The following is a 21,596-nucleotide window of genomic DNA, read 5'->3' as shown; positions in this document are numbered from 1 at the left end:
TCAGGGGACAAAAGGAAAAATGACAGGGACACCAGCAGCTTTTTGGGGCCATTTGTCTTTGTAGCATGACTTCACAACCTGCCTTACAACTTATAATGACATAGTAGCAACGCATACTCAGTGGAGTAGAGAGCAACAATCAAAACGTTGTCAAATTTTTAATGTAAAGTCTCTCTTAGTTTTAAAAAGGCAATTGGTTATACAAATATTTGAAAAAAAGATAAAATATTTCACTTTGGGCCATATGTAGGTAATACGTGTTTTGCGATTCTCAAATTGCGATTTTTAGGGAATCGCAATTAGAGAATCGCAAACGCAATGTAGGTAGGATTAACAAAATATTTTGCGAATCCCACCTATTCCTTATTTGCGAATCGCAAATTGAGATTCGCAAATAAGGAATACCTTCCCATTCATTCCTATGGGCTAGGCGGCCTGCAGGAATGAATGGGAATACATTCTCAAATTGCGATTCTCAATTAGAGAATCGCAAATTGAGAATGCAATTTCAAGGTTGCAAGGGTGTCAATAGGACACCCTTTTGCACCCCTGAAATAAACATGTGTGCACATGTGGCACACATACATGTGCTAAGGGCATGTATGTGCGCCACATGGCACTTTGAAAAATGCAAAAAAGTACATTTTTCAAAGAAATCGCAAATTACCACCAACCTGAAGTTGGTGGTAATTTGCGATTCCTTAAGCCAAAATCGCACAACTTGGGTGCTTCCTACATGGCATTTAAGGAATCGCAATTTGGGATTCCTTGAATGCATTAGCAAAATAAGGAATCGCAAAATTTGCGTGTGGGTTTTTGTGTGCTACATAGCACACTGCCCAAATTGCAATCGCAAATGCTGAAATTCTGCAAATTTCGGCATTTTCGCAATTGGGCTACCTACATATGGCCCTTTATCTCACGCAATGTTAATATTTGAATACAATTAACATTAATTGCTCTTCATCACTTTCAGTACTGAATGGTGCTATGTCATTCACCTACTCCGAGAGGTAGGTGAATCAGCCAAAATCCTACCATTAGAAAATATTCTGAGAATGGTTTGTTCACGTACTCCACGGGGCCTATTCCTTAATATAGGACCGTCACTAGTACTTGAACTACAACCTACACATAGGGAGTGTAAGTTGGTAATATAACCACATGTTTTATTGTTCTTCACAGAAGTTGGGATCCCTGTCACCATTACAGTAGGATCTCCATCCCGACATAAAATTAGGTGCAGTTCTTTAGGTCCTGATGAAATGCCATTGATACTTGGGGATAGAAGGGATAACACCACATTTGTCTTGTATCAAAGAATGGCTACTTCATATAAGAGTCTAGGAACATTATTTAATGAGCTTTCTCACTTTATGCTTTTTAACCTTGACACAGATGTTTTATCCCCAATTTAAGACAGTGAAGTAGCTATAGTCAATTTTAATCCACCCTAACATCCAATCTTCCAAATTAGTTGCTGGTACTCACCAATACACCCAGACCTCTTCTGGCGAAAAATAAGATCTCTGGGAATGTGCCCCCTCTAGGAGCCCATTGGGCATCGCAGCACCATCACAACAAGGAGAAAAGCCCAATAATGAAGCATCTCCGGGTGGGTGAGGGGTTGTGCTCCTATCAGATGGTCCTAGTGACTGATTGGGTTTTTGGTACTTAATATATTACCTTGACCCAATATCAGAGCAGTATACTTTATTTATCTTTTTTTTTACAAGACATGAGAGCGTATACTGGATTGCAAAAATCTTGATTTCCTCCCAACAATTAGACAATGTCATTATAAACAGCTTCGAGTAGACTGCACAAAATACCAACCACGCAATGCAGCAAGAGTAGTCATGAGAGTCAGTGTGTAGTGACTCATCAGATGCCTGTTTAGACATGATTAGCGTTCCGATGTCATGTAATTCTGCACATATTTCTTCATACGAAAGGGACAGTTCAATAGCTAAATGTATGTGGGTGGCATACCACCAACAGAGCACTGAGACAGTCATATGCCTACGTGACCTAAACGTTTTGTCACTCTCGCCAAATAGTGAAAGGCAAGGCCATACTAACCATTGGCTTGTAGTTGTGGCATGGTACAGATGTCAAATAATTCGGTAAGCAATTTAATATCATTTATACTTATTATTGCAATTAAACTGATATTTTCTCCATTCTTCAGAACTTTCAACATTCTGCTGCTCAACATTTGTTTGGTGGCTTGTATTACTGCTTCTTGTTTTGACTGATGCTCAAGCAATCTCCACTACCCAGGAAGACTATATTTAAAAAATATATTTAATTGATTTTCATACATAGAAATGTATCATAACAAACCAGTACCAACTTCAAGAGGCATGTTGTCAAGCTATCTTCACATTATTTCCAATCCACATTTAAAAGGTCCCAGCAGAAGTAAACTGTACATAAAAGACCCTTCGTTCTCTCACCCCCTCGGGCCCATCGATTCCCTCCTGGCTTGTGTCTCTTGCCATCCCACCAACCCGCATTAGTCCATGTCTTCTACGTTCACTGGCCCCATATCTTTATGAACTTGTGTGGACATCCCATTGCCTGGTATAATAGCTTTTCAGATCTAATGCACCAATCCATATTGTCTTCCAACTCCTGTAAGGATGGCAGCAATCTCTCCCCATGTATTTATTCAGAACCCTTTGTGCTACCATCAGGGCCATGTTACAAAAAGAAGAGAGTAGCAATCAAGGGACTGTTCTTTCCATATGCCTTGGGATATGAATTGTGGGGTGAACGTCACCTGGCCGTCTAGAACTGCTGAGATTCTACCACCCACTTTACCCCAGTATTCTTGAGCTTCTAGGCATTCCCAGTTTGTGTGCACCAGGGTACCTTTCCAGTGACATCCCCTTATTTATTGATAATTTTCAGTCTTCCCCATCCGGAACAGATGGGTTCTAGTACAGTATGCCCTGTTGAGTAAATTTTATTGGACTAATCGGAAACCACCCCGCATTGATACCTCTGCTGGATATCGACATGCCATCCCCTAGTCGTTCATCCTCTTGTCTACCTAAATCCCCGCCTATTTCTCTTTCAGCAAGTCTAATGGTTTAAGACTATCTTGGAGCAAAATGGAATACATTTTGGATATCTTATGACTCGTCAGCGAGGCCCCAGGACCCTAGCTTCCAATGGGGATTCTTCTGCCACATATGTAAGGAGAGCCCCAAATCCTTGTAGTATGTGTCTCAGTAGCTTTTATCGAAGGAACTGGCTTATTGTTAGTTTGCATTCTTCCTACAGTTTTGAGAAGGGGATCACATCTCAGACTTGCCAGACTACTCACAGTTTGCTAATGCCTAGCGCGTCTCATTTCCTGTGGCCCTCTCTCACCCGCAGGCTGCTCAGTTGATCTGAGTGCCACAGGGAGATCTCTAATGTCAAGTTTATACCACCCTAACACCTAAGTCACCCATCTTCATGTCATCCCAACAGAGGCTGTTTGTGGGGGCAAGGGAGCCGTTTCTTTTCCCCCATAAAGCACTGGATGTAGCACTCTGGGTCCATTGCTCGTCTATCTGCCAACAGTGCTGGTTCTTGTAGCGTGTAGAAGGCCCGTCATTCCATTTCTTCCTGATCACACATTGAAGACCCTTGTCCAGTCTCTTGTTATAAGTCAACTGGACTATTGTAATGCATTGCTGATCTCAGCCAATGAAGCTGCACTGGATCGTTTGCAAGTAGTGCTGAACACAGCAGCGCGTCTGGTATTGAACGCCCCTATAGATCTCCGTCGAATTTGCTGCTGCAGAAACTGCACTGGCTCCCGGTGCGTAAGCGAATAATATTTAAGATCTGCTCCATTACCCATAAGGCAGTATATGGCAACGGGCCAACATACTTGACGGAGAAGCTGAGTCACTATACTTCCCTTAGAGACCTGCAATCCAGCACAAAATCACTTCTTAAAGTCCCACGCATTTACAAAGCTATGACCGGGGGAAGGCTTTTTCCTACCTTGCCCCTCGGAATTGGAATTCACTCCTGTTAGCACTTAGGCAGTTCACGGATTACCTTCGCTTTAGAAGGTCCTTGAAAACATTTTTATTCTAGAGGTTTCCCTCAGCATCGGCATTCTCCCCTACCTGCCCGCAAGCGCTGAGCTACCCCTTCGGGGGTGATTCAGGTGCTATACAAGGAAATAAATAAATAAATAAATTCATCACCAGCAACTGTGCAGCAAAGTAGGACTGTCAAAGGTTTGAAAGGGCTATTCCCCCCCTGCCCCGGAGCAGTGCTCGTGTTACCTCTTCCAAGAAGCAGAAGAATTTATCTGGGAGCTCGAAGGGAGTGTTTTGCAGTACATATAAAAGTGCGGGCAAGTAAATCCGCTTGTAGAGGGACGCTCGTCCTAGTAGAGAAAGTGGAAGTTGTTTCCACTTCCCCACATCATTTTTATAAGAATCCTACGACTCTGGTCAGATTTTGCTGGAAAAATAGGACCCTGTCCACCGTAATGAGAACATCCCCAGGTATGTGAAACCCGGGGTCTCCCATCTGGGATGATATCTCCAATCCTGGCCTAGGTCGGCAGCAGAAAGCGAGAGCACTACTGACTAATGTGGAAACCATCATGATATCCAAAAACATCAATGGTGTGTAGAACTCTTGGCAGGGAGCACCACAGGCCACCTAGATCTAGCAGGATATCACCTACATAAATTGTGATGACGTACTCCCAGTATCTTTGCCGACCCATGTAACCACTGGTTCAACCACTACAGTGAAAAGTGGGAGGGATAATGGTCAACCCTAGTTATGGGGTCCTAGCATGGCAGCTTCACCAGGACAAAAAAGACAGACCGAAACCTATATTCTGCAAGATGACCATCATATATGGCCATTCCAGGGACTCAAATACTATTTCAACATTTAGGGCTAGCAGCATGGCCGGTATGCCTATGTGATCCCTGCATGGCAAACACTCAGCCAACTGTCTCAAATTGTGCCTCATCACACATGAAACCCTACTGGTCTGGAGCCACTAGGGAGTTCACCACCTGCATCAGGTGGTTTACGTGTACCTTAGCCAATGTCTTTGTTTCCACATTCAACAGCGATGTTGGCTTGTAAGAGGCACAGTCCTCGGGCTCGTCCCCCTGAAATCCCTTGGGAGTATACCATTCTGTCCGGCCCTAAAGCATCCTAGCAAGCAGACTCGCTCTCACGCTTTTAAATAATTCTGGCAGCAGGCCGTTATGGCCCCCCAGGGTTTTACTGCTATTCAGCGGGGTCAATTTGGATAATTTGGGTGGGTCCTCTGAGGTTTCAGAATCTGTGATCTCCGTTTTCAGAGAGAGGGGCGCCTCAGTCCAAAGTCTGGGGGTTGGGAGGGCGTTAATGAACCTTTCTAGGTCTCCCCGTCTGTCCCCAGTTTGTGCCCTAAACAGGTCCCCTACATAAGTGGTGAGGGCCAGTGCAATCTCAGTGGAGGCCTTTGCCTTCACAGCAGTTTTTATCCTGATCTCACGTACCCATTGCTACCCCTCCTTCTTCTTTGCTAAACAAACCAAGAGTTTCCCTGCCTTATTGCCCACCTCATGAGGCCTACACTTTATATTGGGCCTTTGCTTCATGTTGTATATTGGCTCTGTATTCCTGCCTTTCCTTTACGATTCTGTGATCCAAGTCCCGAAAGGGCGAGGCCACATATGCCAGCTCGCAGCCCAGTATTTTGCCTCCAGGTCCCGCCTTTCCTCACATCTCTCTTTCTTCTTTCCCACCATATGGACGATCAACTGGCCCCTTTTCACCGCTTTGTAAGTCTCCCACAAGCGTACCTCAGATGTTACGGTTCCTGTATTCTCCTTAAAGTACAGGTCAGGGTTATCAGTAATCACCTTTCGGGTGTTCAGTCCCAGTCCCCATGTAACCAGTCTGCATTCACCCCTTAGACCCGGTATACCAGTCTGTATATTTGCGACTATAGGTGAATGGTCCGGTATGCCTTGTGTCAAAAAAGCACTGTGTCTAAACTTACCCAGCTGATGGCATGGCACCAGGAGGTAGTCTAACCTACACAAGGACTGCATGGAGTCAGCCACATAGGAGTACTGTTGTGTCCCCAGGTACTCCTCTCGCCAGAGATCCGCCAACCCCAGTACCTCCACAAAATTGACCAATCATGTGTCAGCCCTTGGTCTATCCTTGGACAATGTCACTCTGTAACGGTCCCCACGCTGGGTCAATTTAAGTTCTCCCCCATTTAGCGTCAGCACTTCTGGGGTGTTCGTTATCCAGTCCCCTAATTGATCAGTCCCTCGGACTGCAGGCCTGGTGGGAGGGGGGTGTACCATGACTCCAGCCCAAGGTTCTCCCCATTACAGCCCCCATACTCTGCCACCTGACACCCATTCTTGTTGACTCATGATATTGAGACCTCCAGCAGGAAAGACCTACGGGCCAGGATCCCCACACCCCTCAAGCCGGGAGAGAATACTGCATAAGCCAGTATGTTATGCCTGCCTCGGTTAGGGAATCCACAATTTTTACCTAGCATGTGGAACTTCTGCTACAAAATAATGTTAAGGTCATTTCTAAGCAAGTATTTCCTTACCACTTCTCGTTTATTGCTCAGGCCATTTACGTTCCAATGAGAAGAATCACTGTTATATTCCATGGTGGCTCTTGTGATGTGGCGCCTACCATTTCAAACATTTGCCATTCACTGGTTCCCCTGCCCGACTCATCCGCTCTTGCCACTCCAATTGGTATGTCTCAAACTGCCTCCCCTCACCCAAACCTCCCACCCAACCACCTTGTTCTATGGGTCTAAAACTACCCACTCCCCAAGTGCTCCAGATGGCTGTCACCTCAGCATACTGAACCCGTTTGTCAAAAAACATTTTAAAACCGGTAACTGCAATCAGTAGAGGGGGCGAGGCCCCCGGACTCCTAGTATAATTTCACATAATGGCCCAGCAGTCTTGCTATCGTTCTGGCATGTCCCTCAGGCCCCCCAGTCGGGCCCCTGTTCATCCAGGATGTCCACTGTCATTGGAGTTACTTATCTATCATCGTGGGAGTCCTTGGACCCCTCCCCCCACCTCCCATTGTGCCCTACGAGGTGTTTGGCAGTTCGGGCTGGACTGTTCCCATGAGGCAAAGGGTCTAGACTGATTTGCATATGGCCATGTCTGATCTGGGGTGGCGTGGTGAGCAAAATAATGATGGATTAAACCCAGATCTGTGACTGGGGGTGAATGTTTTGATAATGTGCAACATTCCTTCCATCATCTTGTGTGTTTTGATGTTCGCCCTATGTTGGAAGGGTATGCCCAGACGTGGGTCCTTTGCTCACTACACCACTGGAGTCAAGCTGTCTTGGCTGATGACGGCTGATAGCCAGAAACCGGTCCTAGGATGCTTGATTCCGGTCCAGGGAAGACATGGCTTGGCAGTTTGGGCTGGACTGTTCCCATGGGTAGTCAGACAAAATATCGAAATTAAAATATCGATATACAATAATATCGATGTTTTAATTTCGATAGTATAGAATATCGATGTCCAAAATATCGACAGACAGAATATCGTTTTTTTAAGGTATGTATGTTACTAATATCGAAATTTACAAATATCAAAATTTTGTAATGTATGTTTGAAAATTAGTAATATTGTTTACATTTTGCGTTTTAGTATCAGAGCGGGTTGTGGGTTTATAGGGGAATAGGGTGGGAAGTAATTTAATAATAATTAATTAATTATTATATTTTTGTAAATATTTTTAATTAATAATTAATTGGTAATTAATGAATATAAATTATTTAATATATATATTTGTAAATATTTTTAATTAATAATTAAATTGTAATTAATTAATATTAATTAGTTAATTACATGAATTAGAGTTAATTTTTTAATATATATAATTTTTTGTTATTGTTAATTAATTAATTGGTAATTAAATAATATTAATTAGTAAATTAAATTAATTAGAGTTAATGTGCTAATATATTTACTTTTTTGTTATTGTTAATTAATAATTAATTGGTAATTAAATAATATTAATTATTTAATTAAATTAATTAGAGTTAATGTGCTAATATATTAAATTTTTAGTTATTGTTAATTAATTAATTGGTAATTAATAATTATTAAGTGATTAAATGATTTGATTTATTTATGTGTAATGGGTTGTGTGTTTATAGGGGGATAGGGTGTGATATAATTAAATGTAATTAATTAAAGAGATTGTATTTATTTATTGGTAATTAATTAGTAATTAATATGTGTTAATTAGTTCATTTATAATTACATCAATTTAGTAATATTAATTGTTATTCATTGATTAATTGAAATTTATATTAATTGTGTATTTTTGTATGTGTAGTGTGTTGTGTGTTAAAGGGGGAGTAGTGTGGGAAGTAATTTTTACCCCCATGCTATCCGACGCTTTCCCTACTGTTGCACCCTCTGGAGTGGGAATAGTAATTTAAACCCCTACGCTATCCAACGCTTTCCCTACTGTTGCACCCTCTGGAGTGGGAATAGTAATTTAAACCCCTACGCTATCCAACGCTTTCCCTACTGTTGCACCCTCTGGAGTGGGAATAGTAATTTAAACCCCTACACTATCCAACGCTTTCCCTACTGTTGCACTCTCTGGAGTGGAAAAAGTAATTTAAACCCCTACGCTATCCAACGCTTTCCCTACTGTTGCACCCTCTGGAGTGGGAATAGTAATTTAAACCCCTACGCTATCCAACGCTTTCCCTACTGTTGCACCCTTTGGAGTGGGGATAGTAAATTTTACCCCTACGCTATCCAACGCTTTCTCTACTGTTGCACCCTTTGGAGTGGGAAAAGTAATTTTTACTCCTACGCTATCCAACGCTTTCCCTACTGTTGCACTCTTTGGAGTGGGAATAGTAATTTTTACCCCTACGCTATCCAACGCTTTCCCTACTGTTGCACCCTTTGGAGTAGGAATAGTAATTTTTATCCCTACGCTATCCAACGCTTTCCCTACTGTTGCACCCTTTGGAGTGGGAATAGTAATTTTTACTCCTACGCTATCCAACGCTTTCCCTACTGTTGTACCCTCTGGAGTGGGAATAGTAATTTTTACCCCTACGCTATCCAACGCTTTCCCTGCTGTTGCACTCTCTGGAGTGGAAATATTAATTTTTACCCCTACGCTTTCCAACGCTTTCCCTACTGTTGCACTCTCTGGAGTGGGAATAGTAAGTTTTACCCCTACGCTATCCAACGCTTTCCCTACTGTTGCACTCTCTGGAGTGGGAATAGTAATTTTTACCCCTACGCTATCCAACGCTTTCCCTACTGTTGCACCCTCTAGAGTGGGAATAGTAATTTTTACCCCTACGCTATCCAACGCTTTCCCTACTGTTGCACTCTCTGGAGTGGGAATAGTAATTTTTACCCCTACGCTATCCAACGCTTTTCCTACTGTTGCAATATGTAGAGTAAGTATATATATTAATTTATATGCAGTTTTTAAATTTATTTTACATGTGTATGTATTAGTTATTAATTTTTTTATATGTTTTAATGTTTATATATATATTTTTTTTTTTTTTGAAAACCTTTATTGTGCACGAAAAAGAACAAATACGGGCCCACAACCGTCAGGCCGGCCACGACACTTTGAAGCACAATTGCAAGCAATACATTTCCTCAGCGGCAGCGGATGACATAGCAACAATTAATAAACGTTACACTGAATAGAATCATGTCACCGAGGAAAAGGAGCATTAAAGGTTAATTTTAAGTTCGTTCCCAATCTAAACATAAATCAGTAAAGAATAAGAGATAAGGGGAACTGAGTCCACACATTAGAATCACAACATAGGCAGGTGGCATCATCATTGAGAACAACAACGGAAAATAAGACCACAGACAGTATGGCGGTGCAAAGTAAAACAACAAGATAATTAGCCAGCATTTACGCCCCACCTACAGCGCCACCCCCTCCCCATCAACCCCTACCGCGGACCCAGAACAGAAACAGACCAAGAAAGCGCAGAAACATAGAAAAATAAGGCCCATAGAAACTAAATGAAAAATAAAACCCTCCCCCCACCCTACACCAATGCGGAGGCTACGGCCTACCCCCCCCCCCCGGCAAAGTGTCTGTCGCCCATTAAAGAACCCGAAATATAGACCAAGAAAAAAGGAAGAAAAAGAAAAATGAAGAAAAAGGAAAGAAAACCCCTCACACTTGAAATATAGGGAGTGAGAAAAGAATAAACCAATCCACAACTCCCAGAAAAAGAGAAGGTGGGGAGGAGCCCACCCAATATCAGATCTCCCGGACTCCCAGCCATACAAAACCGTCACGCCGTGCAGAGCAGTAGATGCGGAAGAGATAGGTCCAAAAGAATGGCAGAATCAGTCACACTCAGATCCCCGGCCAGCACAAAGTACGCCCCTCCATCAGCAAGAGTAAAGAACATGACATAGCAATTACAAACTGAAGTGGGGAAAATCAGCACATTCAACGCAAGAAACATAGTAAAATGTTGTGCAATCTGGGTCCCCCACAGCCGGGCTAGCAAAACAAACGGGGAAAACACCCACAGCCCCGGCCCGTACAACAAAACCCCCCCAGGCATAGCCTCACTAAGAAGAGGGCCAAATCTATATGCTCTCGGTCACCCCGGCCACAAGTAAATCGTCCACCCCGAACACAACAGGACAGCCCTAAGCACACGAGAGAGTGGGGAAAGTCAGCACAGAGAACAGCGACACACAATGAAGAAGCGCCCCAGCCCGAATCCCACCCGCCAATCAAGCACACGGCCATAGAAAAAATGCCCCCCAGCCCTGGCCCGTCCGCAACCGTATCCCAGAACATGACTCCCTCAGAGGGCCCGCCCCCACTGAAAACAAAGAGACCAAATGGCCGTACTCAACATAAAGGAGATGGTCCTAGACAAAATGGACGCCACCGTTCTCAAACAGCGCCATCAAGCAAAAGGAGCTGCGCATTCAAAGCATCAGTGCGTTGCAAAGTACAATTTATCGATAACATCACAGAATAGGCGCAGTCGGCCAGGATAACCAGTTATTGTAGCAGCGGCTCCATGAATGCTGAGGGCGAGGCTGTTGGCCGCCTAGGGCAAGAGACATCGTAGTAGGGCTGGGGTAGTAAGATCGCAGTCCACAAAACCTTCCTCCCTGAACACCCAGTACAGTAGTAAATAGCAACACTAATACAGGCGGAGAAAGTCATCACGCAGTGCGCGCTCGAGGCATGTACAAAACAGTCCCATTCCCGTTCTCGCCAGCCAGGTAGTCGATGGCAAAGAAAAGCAGCCTAGCCCTATCCCAACCGTGGATGCAACCCTGCATACAGTCCCCCAGGGAAACCCATCCCCTCGGATACAAAGAGACAATATGGCCGGCGAGAAAAGGTGAATCAGCAATTCACAGCGGTCAAGTAATCTGGATGCCAAAAAAAACCCAATCCCAGACCCCGGTCAACCAGCCAAGAAGCCGATAACAGGAAAGGCAGCCTAGCCCTGGCCCGAACGTGGATACACCCCCAGATGCGTTTCCCCAGAGAGGCCCACCCACCGCAGAACAAAGAAGCAAAATGGCGAGAGATAGAACGAAAGCAATATGGGAGCGCAAAATGGCCGCAAAGAGTCACCAGGAAATCCGTCGAATGTAGCAGAAAGTTCCACAGAGACACCAGGAGTACACGAGTTTGTAGGCAGCAAAGTCAGGGGGCACAACACAGGAGCAGACGGTAGAACCAGCAATGCCACAGATAGATCCCGAGGCGCACACGATAATAAGTCCAGCCACAATGTATCACTCTTCACTGTAAGGGAAAACAAAGTATCCCGGGTGGAGTTGTCAGGCGGGCGATCTTGGGTGCCAACAAAATAGGAAGCGGGCTCAGGTGTCCAACAGGCCGGAGAAAGCGCTGTGTCCTCGTGCAGTGTAGGCGGGGGCAGGCGGCAGCTTTGCGGAACCAGATCGTTATTGTCCCACCGCAGCGCAGACGCCATGTCATCTAGCTTGCCTCCCAATCTTCCGTAGCAGTGGTGCATCTTCGCACGGAGGTCGCACAGAGCGGACAGAACGGTGCCAAGAGAAAATATAGGCTGTCCCACAGGTCCCGGGGGAACCTCTCGAACCTCGGGCTCACCTACAGGCGGGGCAGCACAGGTCGCTGGCGAGGACGGGCGCATCTCCCCACAAAACATGTCAGCACACAAAGCCATTATGGCAAAACCCCGGGACGTTCACCAGGATAATTAAAGCACTAGTATACGCCCTTTTAATGCTGGCGGGGTGCTATGTGCCGTGTCAGGGAGACACGCAGTGCAGGTTAGGCGCCCCCTGACAATCCCGGATAGAGAGGCATGGGGTCAGGCAGTCCTGGGCAATCCAACATGGCCGGGCAATCTTCTCCCCGTACCTTCAGCCTCAAACAAAGGCGCCGTTCCGATGGGGTAATGCAGCTTCGTGAGCGCCGCCGTCCCTCCGCCCGCTTTGAATCCCTTCAGGTGGTTGGGCTCAGGCAGCGCCTCTCAAGGGTCACGCCGGTGGTCCAGCAGCCAGCGCCGACGGAGCACTCCGGCCGACAGCAGGTCTCCGAGGCACGGCAGGATGAGCCCGTACAAGCGGGGTCCAGGGCTACGGACTGGCAAGTGGCTATCTCCGGTTGCCGGGCAGGTCGAGGGTCCGGGAAAGCACCGCCGGGATCAGCGCCGCATCGCACCCACTCTGCCGTCAATTCCGCCAGGATCAGAATCAGGATATCGGCACGGCTGAAAAGGACTGCAATGTTTATATTTTTAATTTGCTAAGTTATATGTATTTTTAAATTATTTTTACATTATTATTAATACATTAAAAAAAACGATATTTTTAACTTCGATATTTTTGTACTACTATATATTTTTTTCAATATTTTTGTACTTACCTTTATGTAGATAGAACTCCGATATTTTAGATTTCGATATTTTTGTGTCGATATTTTTGTATGTCTATATTCTGTCTGTCGATATTATGTCATAGATTCGTTCCCATGAGGCACAGGGTCAAGACTGATTTGCATATGACCATGTCTGATCTGGGGTGGCGTGGTGAGCAAAATAACGATGGGTTAAACCGGGATCTGTGACTGGGGGTGAATGTTTTGCCAATGTGCAACATTCCTTCCATCATCTTGTGTGTTTTGTTGTTCGCCCTATGTCGGAAGGGTATGCCCAGACGTGGGTCCTGTGCTCACTACGCCACTGGAGTCAAGCTAACTTGGCTGATGACGGCTGATAGCCAGAAACCGGTCCTAGGATGCTTGATTCCGGTCCAGGGAAGACATGGCTTGGCAGTTCGGGCTGGACTGTTCCCATGAGGCACAGGGTCAAGACTGATTTGCATGTGGCTATGTCTGATCTGGGGTGGCATGGTGAGCAGAATAACGATGGATTAAACCCATATCTGTGACTGGGGGTGAATGTTTTGCCAATGTGCAACATTCCGTCCATCATCTTGTGTGTTTTGCCCTCCGAGGTGTTTGCCAGCTCCACCCATCTGTTACTGGTGGTGAAGGGGTGGTAATGTTATAATTCTGCCTGTACCTTTGCTCTCTCGGTCTCCGATTGATCCTTGTCGGGCAGCTCTAGATCTTGCGTTTCAGTTATTGGCCTCTGCTACCCCGGGGCCATCTCTCTTGGTGGTTACAGGGGAGGATGACCTTGCCTTTCCAACCAGTTCATTTGTCTGTAGCTGTGGCAAAAAATGCAATAGCTCCTGGTCTGTCACACAGAGTTTTGCCAGAAAGAACAGTGCGTATTTTAAGCTCAGTTCCGCTAAATGTTGTTTCACTGTTAAAAATGTTTCCCTTTGGCATTGCACAGCAATAATATAGTTCAGATAGATGGTCACAATCCTCCTAGCTGTTTGTCAATGTCAATGTGTGCGGGTGCTCTGCAAGGTGTCATCCCTATCCCAAATGTTTAGGAGTCTGGCAAAAATGGTCCTGGGTGGTGCTCTCGGTACCGATGGCTTATCTGGCACTCTGTGGACTCTCATCTGTGAACGTGTTGGATGCCAGGCCCTCCGGGACCCTCATCAGCAACCAGTCCTCTAGTAAGAGTTCCATATTTGGAACCCCCACCAATCTCATATTATTGCACCCAGATATCCCCCGGCATCATCAACTCTTTTCTGAAACCGGTCTATGGTTTTCTACATGGAGTAAATCTTTTTGTCGCTACTGGAGATTGTGGGTAGTTTCTGATCCAATACAGATTCAGTTCCACCACCCTGTCCACGGGTTTCCAGTGGTCTACTTGGAAGACTCTTAAGTCTAGTGCCACTGCATCTATTTTTTTCTCCAGTTTTCGTATCATCCATGAGGGCCTCCAATCCTTGGCCTGACGATATCTTATCAACGGTCTGTGAATTCTCCCAATGCAGTAGGATATCCGCGGTGGGGCTCAATTTTGTGGACTTGGGATGTATCATTGCTGTGAGGACCAGCCTAATCCGGTCCCCTGAGCCGTAGAGAACAGCTGCCATCTGGAGAGGGCCTTTTGGCACCTGTTGCTGCTGCATCATTCAGGGCAGACAAACCCCTGGGCCACCCTACACTGTGTCCGCCCCTTCCTGGCTGCCCCCCAGGTATTGACCTCCTGAGGGTCGGCTCCCCAATCCTCCTGGGAGCAACCTGCCCCAGACAGGCAATCTTAACTCTGTCTGCAGTCACATGCTCTCTAGACTCACCAAGTCAACTGGTGCAGAAGGCAGTCCCCAGGGCCACCACCTTGGCCCTCACAGCCACTGTTCAGCTGCTTCTTGGAGCCTTTGCTTCCTGTCTTGTCCTCTACCACCACCAGGCCTCTGCCGGGCACTGTTCACCAGAGTAGTCTCTATGTTTTGGGGCGCTGTCCTTGATGTCCGTTTGACTTATCTGCCTTTCCCCAAACCAGGTATTATCCTCACAGCAGTCGGGGTCCCTGAGTCCTGTCTCGAACACTACATCCTTTAAGTCGCCCTTTCAATGGACTCCTGTGGTTCAGTCACAGCAATAGTGTTTTATGGAGGAGACGCCACATTCCACTCTTTAGTAGCGACTTCCAGTGTATAGGCACTCCCTCGGCCCCTGAGCTCCCCATCAGTCATTTCCCGCCTTATGTGGTTCTATCGCAGTGACCGTGGTCTGCAGTACTCCAATGCTGCCATTGTGCCACTGCAGGGGTGAGATTCTTCCTATGTAGTGGTGCTTCTCCTCTGCGGGGTACTGCTGTGCTCCATCTCCTGGCAGTGTCCCCTGGTGTCCCGGCTTTACCTTGGTGTCGCTAGGCCCGTCAAGCCACTCCCACGCTCCGCCCGGTTCTGAGGCCGCAGCCAGGGCCCTCGAATCAGAGCAGGCACCACCACTATTCCGCCTCAGGGGCTGGCCATGGCTCCCTCAGCCTTGCCATCAGCCCCTGATCCCTGGGGCCACCGCCCTCCCTGGGCTGCTCCCCGGACCAATCCGGGCAGCATAATAATGATGCCAGTGAGGACCACTGCTCCGGAGCTTTAGCCATGGACATCCGCCTTGAGATTTTTAGGGGTGATTTGCCGCACTCTATTAATGTTTGATTGATTGTGCAGGGAAATAAATGTGTGTTGATTTAATCCAAGGAGCTCCTGGCTGTGCACAGTGGTGTAGTAGAACTGGAGTCCAAACAAGCATGCCCCCAGAGCTGTAGACAGCTCTATCACAGGTGCGAGTCATTTCAGTGTACAGGCATGGCCACTTCTTCCCTTCTCTCGACAGAAAGCTATACTTTACAATTCACTGTAGATGCATAGCCAAGGAAACTCATGTGGTTCCATAAAGAAAAGTGTTCTTTCTATCATGCAGGCTTTAAAACTACATCACAACATAAAAAGTTAATGAGCTGCACGGGCAGGTTTGTCTAAATGGTCTATTAATTTACTGCTCTGCGGATTGTTATAGAGAAGGTAGGCTTATATTGTAAGATGATATATATATATATATATATATATCTCAGCCTCTTAACGTGTAATAGTAGTGTTTAAACTGTTGTGTTTTTTTATTTCTTGCTGTTTTACAGAATTGGTGAGAATGAGACTGCCATTGTGTGCCCAGTTATTGATACCATTGATTGGAACACATTTGAATTCTACATGCAGACAGGCGAGCCCATGATAGGGGGGTTTGACTGGCGACTGACTTTCCAATGGCACGCAGTTCCAGAAAGTGAGCGTCGAAGACGGAAAACCAGAATTGACCCAATCAGGTAATTGAAGCTCTACCCATCAAGCAGTTATTGTGCTTTGTTGAAAGGTAAAATAGAGAGCGGTCTTTTATCAACAGTGTACCAAAACTGCTGTCAATTTAAATTTGCTCCTTGAATATGCTGGTTCAGCAGCTATGCATTGTTCCTGTAGGGGAATGCCTTCCCACTCATTTGATCCAATATTTTTAGAGGGGTACTAGCATACATTTTAGAGTGGTGATCCAGTTCTTCATTTGAACATACTCATGTGACACATATTAGCTTTAACTCTTATGCGTATGAGCTGGCTCAAAGCAAATATATCACTGAAGGGACTCAAGACAAAGGCATGAGGACATTGCTGTGACTAATCTCGCATTTGTGGAAATCAAATTAAGCTATACAAGGACACATTGTGCATAACATTTCTGTATAAACTTTTATGGACATTGTTCAAGTAAATCTGTTCAGTAATATTCTCTATAATACTTATTCTGCATTTTATATTTTGTGGACAAATATAAAATTGGGACAAACAAGAGATAGAGTACACGAAAATATAAGCAGTTTATGGCAATAAATGCATAGGTGGTGAAGTGGTGCGAGTGCCTCAAAATGAGACTGCAACATACTCGCAGACAGGTCGCTCCACACGCTGCTGCATGGCTCTGCCTGCATTGTTTTTGCCTATTCTTTTATTTTTCCACTGTGCCTAACTTGCTTTCTTGACCAGACTGTTTTTATTCCCCTGTGCCTGTACTTGCTTTCTTGTCCAGGCTTGTTTTTATTCCCCAGTGCCTGTACTTGCTTTCTTGCCCAGACTTGTTTTTATTCCCCTGTGCCTGTACTTGCTTTCTTATCCAGACTTGTTTTTATTCCCCAGTGCCTGTACTTGCTTTCTTGCCCAGACTTGTTTTTATTCCCCTGTGCCTAACTTGCTTTCTTGCCCAGACTTCTTTTTATTCCCCTGTGCCTGTACTTGCTTTCTTGCCCAGACTTGTTTTTATTCCCCTTTGCCTAACTTGCTTTCTTGCCCAGACTTGTTTTTATTCCCCTGTGCCTGTACTTGCTTTCTTGCCCAGACTTGTTTTTATTCCTCTGTGCCTGTACTTGTTTTCCTGTCTAAACTTGTTTTTCCTTCTTGTGCCTAGTTCTCCCGCGACCCAGCCCGTTTTTCCCGCCGCTGCGTTCCTGCGGCCCCGCCCCCTGCAATCCCATTCGCCACCCCGCTCCCGCATCCCAGCTGCTCCTCCCTCCCACATCCCCTCATATGGAGGCCGCGCAGCGGTGAAAGGAGTGACCTCTGTACCTGCTTGCAGGCAGGTCACTCCCCACGCTGCTGCACGGCTCTTCCTGCATTGCTTTTGACTAATCTTGTATTTTTCCCCTGTGCCTAACTTGCTTTCTTGCCCAGACTTGTTTTTATTCCCCTATGCCTAAATTGCTTTCTTGCCCAGACTTGTTTTTATTCCCCTGTGCCTGTACTTGTTTTCTTGCCCAGACTTGTTTTTATTCCCCTGTGCCTTTTCTTGCATTCTTGCCCAGACTTGTTTTTATTCCCCTGTGCCTAACTTGCTTACTTGCCCAGACTTGTTTTTATTCTCCTGTGCCTAACTTGCTTTCTTGCCCAGACTTGTTTTTATTCCCTTGTGCCTAACTTGCTTTCTTGCCCAGACTTGTTTTTATTCCCCTGTGCCTGTACTTGCTTTCTTGCCCCAACTTGTTTTTATTCCTCTGTGCCTGTACTTGTTTTCTTGCCTAACCTTGTTTTTCCTTCCTGTGCCCAGTTTTCCCGCAGCCCCTGACAGTTTTTCCCCCCGCTGCGCCCCTGCGGCCTGCCCCCCTGCAATCCCATTCGCCGCCCCTCTCCCACCTCCCAGCTGCTCCTCCATCCCACATCCCCTCATATGGAGGCCCCGCAGCGGCCGCGCCTAAGGCAAGCCCGCCAGCGCCTGTCCGCACCAGGACTGCTCCCAGCGCCAGGACCCCTGGACCCTGCGAACGCCACGACGCCCGACACCGCTGCGATGCCAGAACCCTCCACGCACTCAACACCTGACGATCACACACCTGCTTCCTGGCCGCCCGAAGCGCACCCGCTGAGCTTACACCTGCCGGAACTGCAGCTTCACAAGCATCCACCCCACCATGCTGCTGACCAGGAAAGAACCCAACCACCTCAGATGCATCCTTCTCAACACCCGCTCCACCCGCAAACACGCCGTTGAACTCTGGGACCTACTCGTCTCAACCTCCCCATACGTCGCCTTCCTGATATTGACCTGGCTGAACCCCGCCTCGGCACCCGACATAGCCATAGCCGTCCCAGAAGGCTACATGATCACCCGCAGGGACCGTACCAAAGGAGAAGGAGGAGGAATCGCCATCGTCCACAGGAACACTCTCAGAGTCTCGACCAACACCGACGACACCCTCAGCACCACCGAACACCTGCACTTCCAGATCCACACCGACCCCAACAGCACCCTCAGAGGAACCCTCATCTACAGACCCCCGTACCACGACCACAGTTCAGCGACTCCATCGCCGACTTCATCAGCACACACGCCCTCGCCTCCACGGACTACATCCTCCTCGGGACCTGAACTTCCACCTCGAGAACAACAACAACACCAACTCCACCACCCTGATCCACAACCTAGCCAACCTCGGACTCAGACAACTCGTCACAACACCCACCCACTCCGCCGGTCACACGCTTAACCCCATCTTCTCTGCAAGCCCCATGTCTCCTTCAACCACACCACCGAACTCCACTAAACCGACCATCGATGCATCCACTTCACCTTCAAGAAACCCACCACGCACCACCGCACTCAACAGATGCCTCGCCGCTGCTGGAGCAAAGTCAACGAAGACCAGCTAACCACCACCCTCGCCCAGAGCCCACCCGTTGACCCCACCTACCCCGACACCGCAGCCCGCAACCTCCGACAGTGGATCAACGACTGCGCCAACACCCTCGTCCCGATCAGGAAATCCTCCAACACTCACACCAACAAGAAAGCCAGCTGGTTCACTGAAGACCTCCGGGCCTCCAAGCAAACCTGCCAAAAGCTGGAGAAGATCTGGCTCCGTGAACGAACACCGGACAGCAACGCAGCCCACAAGAACGCCACCCGTAGACACCATCACCTCATCAGATCTGCCAAAAGGGCCTCCTTCAAAGACCACCTAGACAACAACACGCACAACAGCAAAGAGCTCTTCAACATCGTGAAGGAACTCTCCAACCCCAGCTCCAACACCAATGACGTCCCACCCTCGCAAGACCTGTGCGACTCTCTGGCCACCTTCTTCCAACGCAAGATCGCAGACATCCACGACAGCTTCAACGCCACGACCGCCCCGACAACCACTGAGACCTTCACCCCCACGACCACCATCCGCACCAACCGCCTGCTCTCCTGGACCAACATCAACGACGAGGACACCATCAAGATCATGAACACCCTCCACTCCGGATCTCCGTCAGACCCATGCCCACACCACATCTTCAACAAAGCAAGCACATCCATCGCACCCTATCTCCGGAAAGTCATCAACACCTCCTTCGGGACAGCAACCTTCCCGGAGAGCTGGAAGCACGCCGAGATTACCGCCTTACTAAAGAAACCCAAGGCGGACCCCAAGGACCTCAAGAACTTCCGGCCCATCTCCCTGCTCCCGTTCCCGGCACAGGTCATCGAGAAGACCTTCAACGAACAACTGACCCGCTACCTCGAGGAGAACAACATCCTGGACCCTTCCCAGTCCTGGTTCCGCAGCAACCATAGCACATAGACTGCCCTCATCGCCGCCACCGATGACATCAAGTCCCTGCTGGACAACGGAGAAACAGCGGCCCTAATCCTCCTGGACCTGTCAGCCCCCTTCGACACGGTCTGCCACCACACACTATGAACACGCCTCCACAACGCCGGGATCCAAGAAAACGCCCTGGACTGGACCACCTCCTTCCTCTCCGGCAGAACACAGAGCGTCCGCCTTCCCCCCTTCCTCCGAGATCATCTGCGGCATACCTCAGGGCTCATCCCTCAGCCCAACTCTGTTTAACATCTACATGGCACCCCTCGCCCACATCGCCCGTCGGCACGACCTCAACATCATCTCCTACGCCGATAACACCCAGCTGATCTTCTCCCTCACCAAGGACCCCCAAACCGCCAAAACCAACATTCACGAAGGAATGAAGGCCGTCGCTGAATGTTTGAGGAACAGCTGACTGAAGCTAAACTTGGACAAGACGGAGGTCCTCATCCTCGGATCCACCCCTTCAGCCTGGAACGACTCCTGGTGGCCGACCACACTGGGAACCCCTCCAACACCCACCGACCACGCACGCAACCTAGGGGTCATCCTCGACTCCACCCTCTCTATGACTAAACAGGTCAACGCCGTCTCCTCCTCCTGTTTCAACACCCTCCACATGCTCCACAGGATCTACAAGTGGATCCCCACTGAAACGAGAAGAACGGTCGCCCAGGCCCTCGTCAGCAGCAGGTTGGACTATGGAAACACCCTTTACACAAGAGCATCGGCCAAAATCCTGAAACGGATCCAACGCATCTAGAACACCTCTGCATGCCTGATCCTCGACATCCCTCGCCGCAGCCACATCACACCCCACCTGAGAAACCTGCACTGGCTCCCGGTCTACAAGAGGATAACCTTCGAACTCCTTACCCACGCACACAAGGCACTCCACAACACCGAACCAACGTACCTCAACAGACGACTCTACACCCCCACCCGCCGGCTTCGCTCCGCCGACCTCGCCCTCACCACAGTCCCCCAATTCCGAAGAGCGACCTCCGGCGGCAGATCGTTCTCCCACTTCGACCTGGAATACCCTCCCTATCCACCTACGGCAGACCCAAGACCTGCTGACCTTCAGAAAACTCCTCAAGACCTGGCTTTTCAAGCAGTAGCAGCATTCCCCACCCCAGCGCCTTGAGACCCTCACGGGTGAGTAGTGCGCTTTACAAATGATATGATTGATTGATTGATTGACATAACACACACAATCTATCATCCTACATCACTAGTATGAAAGGGTGAGAATATATTTAGTGAGATTAAGCCATGTGTTCCAAAGTTGGTTAGTCTTTGTTTTCAGGATATAAAATAATTGCTTTAGGAGACCTTGTAAGAAAGCACTCACAGAAGTAATCTTTATTAATTGTCTTTGTCAACAGTAAGGGGACGTTAGTGAAATTGTCTGATGGGGGAAGTTGAAGCTTGGTTGTTGTAGTGGTGTAGATAAATGACTCTGTATAGGTGCTAGAGTAAAATATGAAGACAAGGCTTCTGGCA

At 47.4% G+C, this 21,596-nt stretch overlaps 1 protein-coding gene across 2 annotated transcripts in view; it reads left to right on the top strand.

Annotated features, from left to right (window-relative positions):
• GALNT4 (polypeptide N-acetylgalactosaminyltransferase 4) overlaps nucleotides 1-21,596 on the top strand; it is a 642,979-nt gene that overhangs the window by 407,713 nt on the left and 213,670 nt on the right. For both annotated transcript variants that reach the window (XM_078687691.1, XM_078687692.1), the window contains exon 6: nucleotides 16,095-16,280. In XM_078687691.1, the coding sequence (XP_078543817.1) occupies nucleotides 16,095-16,280 (186 nt within the window). The remainder of the gene's footprint in view (nucleotides 1-16,094; nucleotides 16,281-21,596) is intronic.

This window comes from Lissotriton helveticus, chromosome 4_1 (assembly GCF_964261635.1).
Source record: "Lissotriton helveticus chromosome 4_1, aLisHel1.1, whole genome shotgun sequence".
NCBI lineage: Eukaryota > Metazoa > Chordata > Amphibia > Caudata > Salamandridae > Lissotriton > Lissotriton helveticus.
Note: the sequence above shows the minus strand (reverse complement) of the source record. Positions and strands in the feature narration are given on the sequence as shown.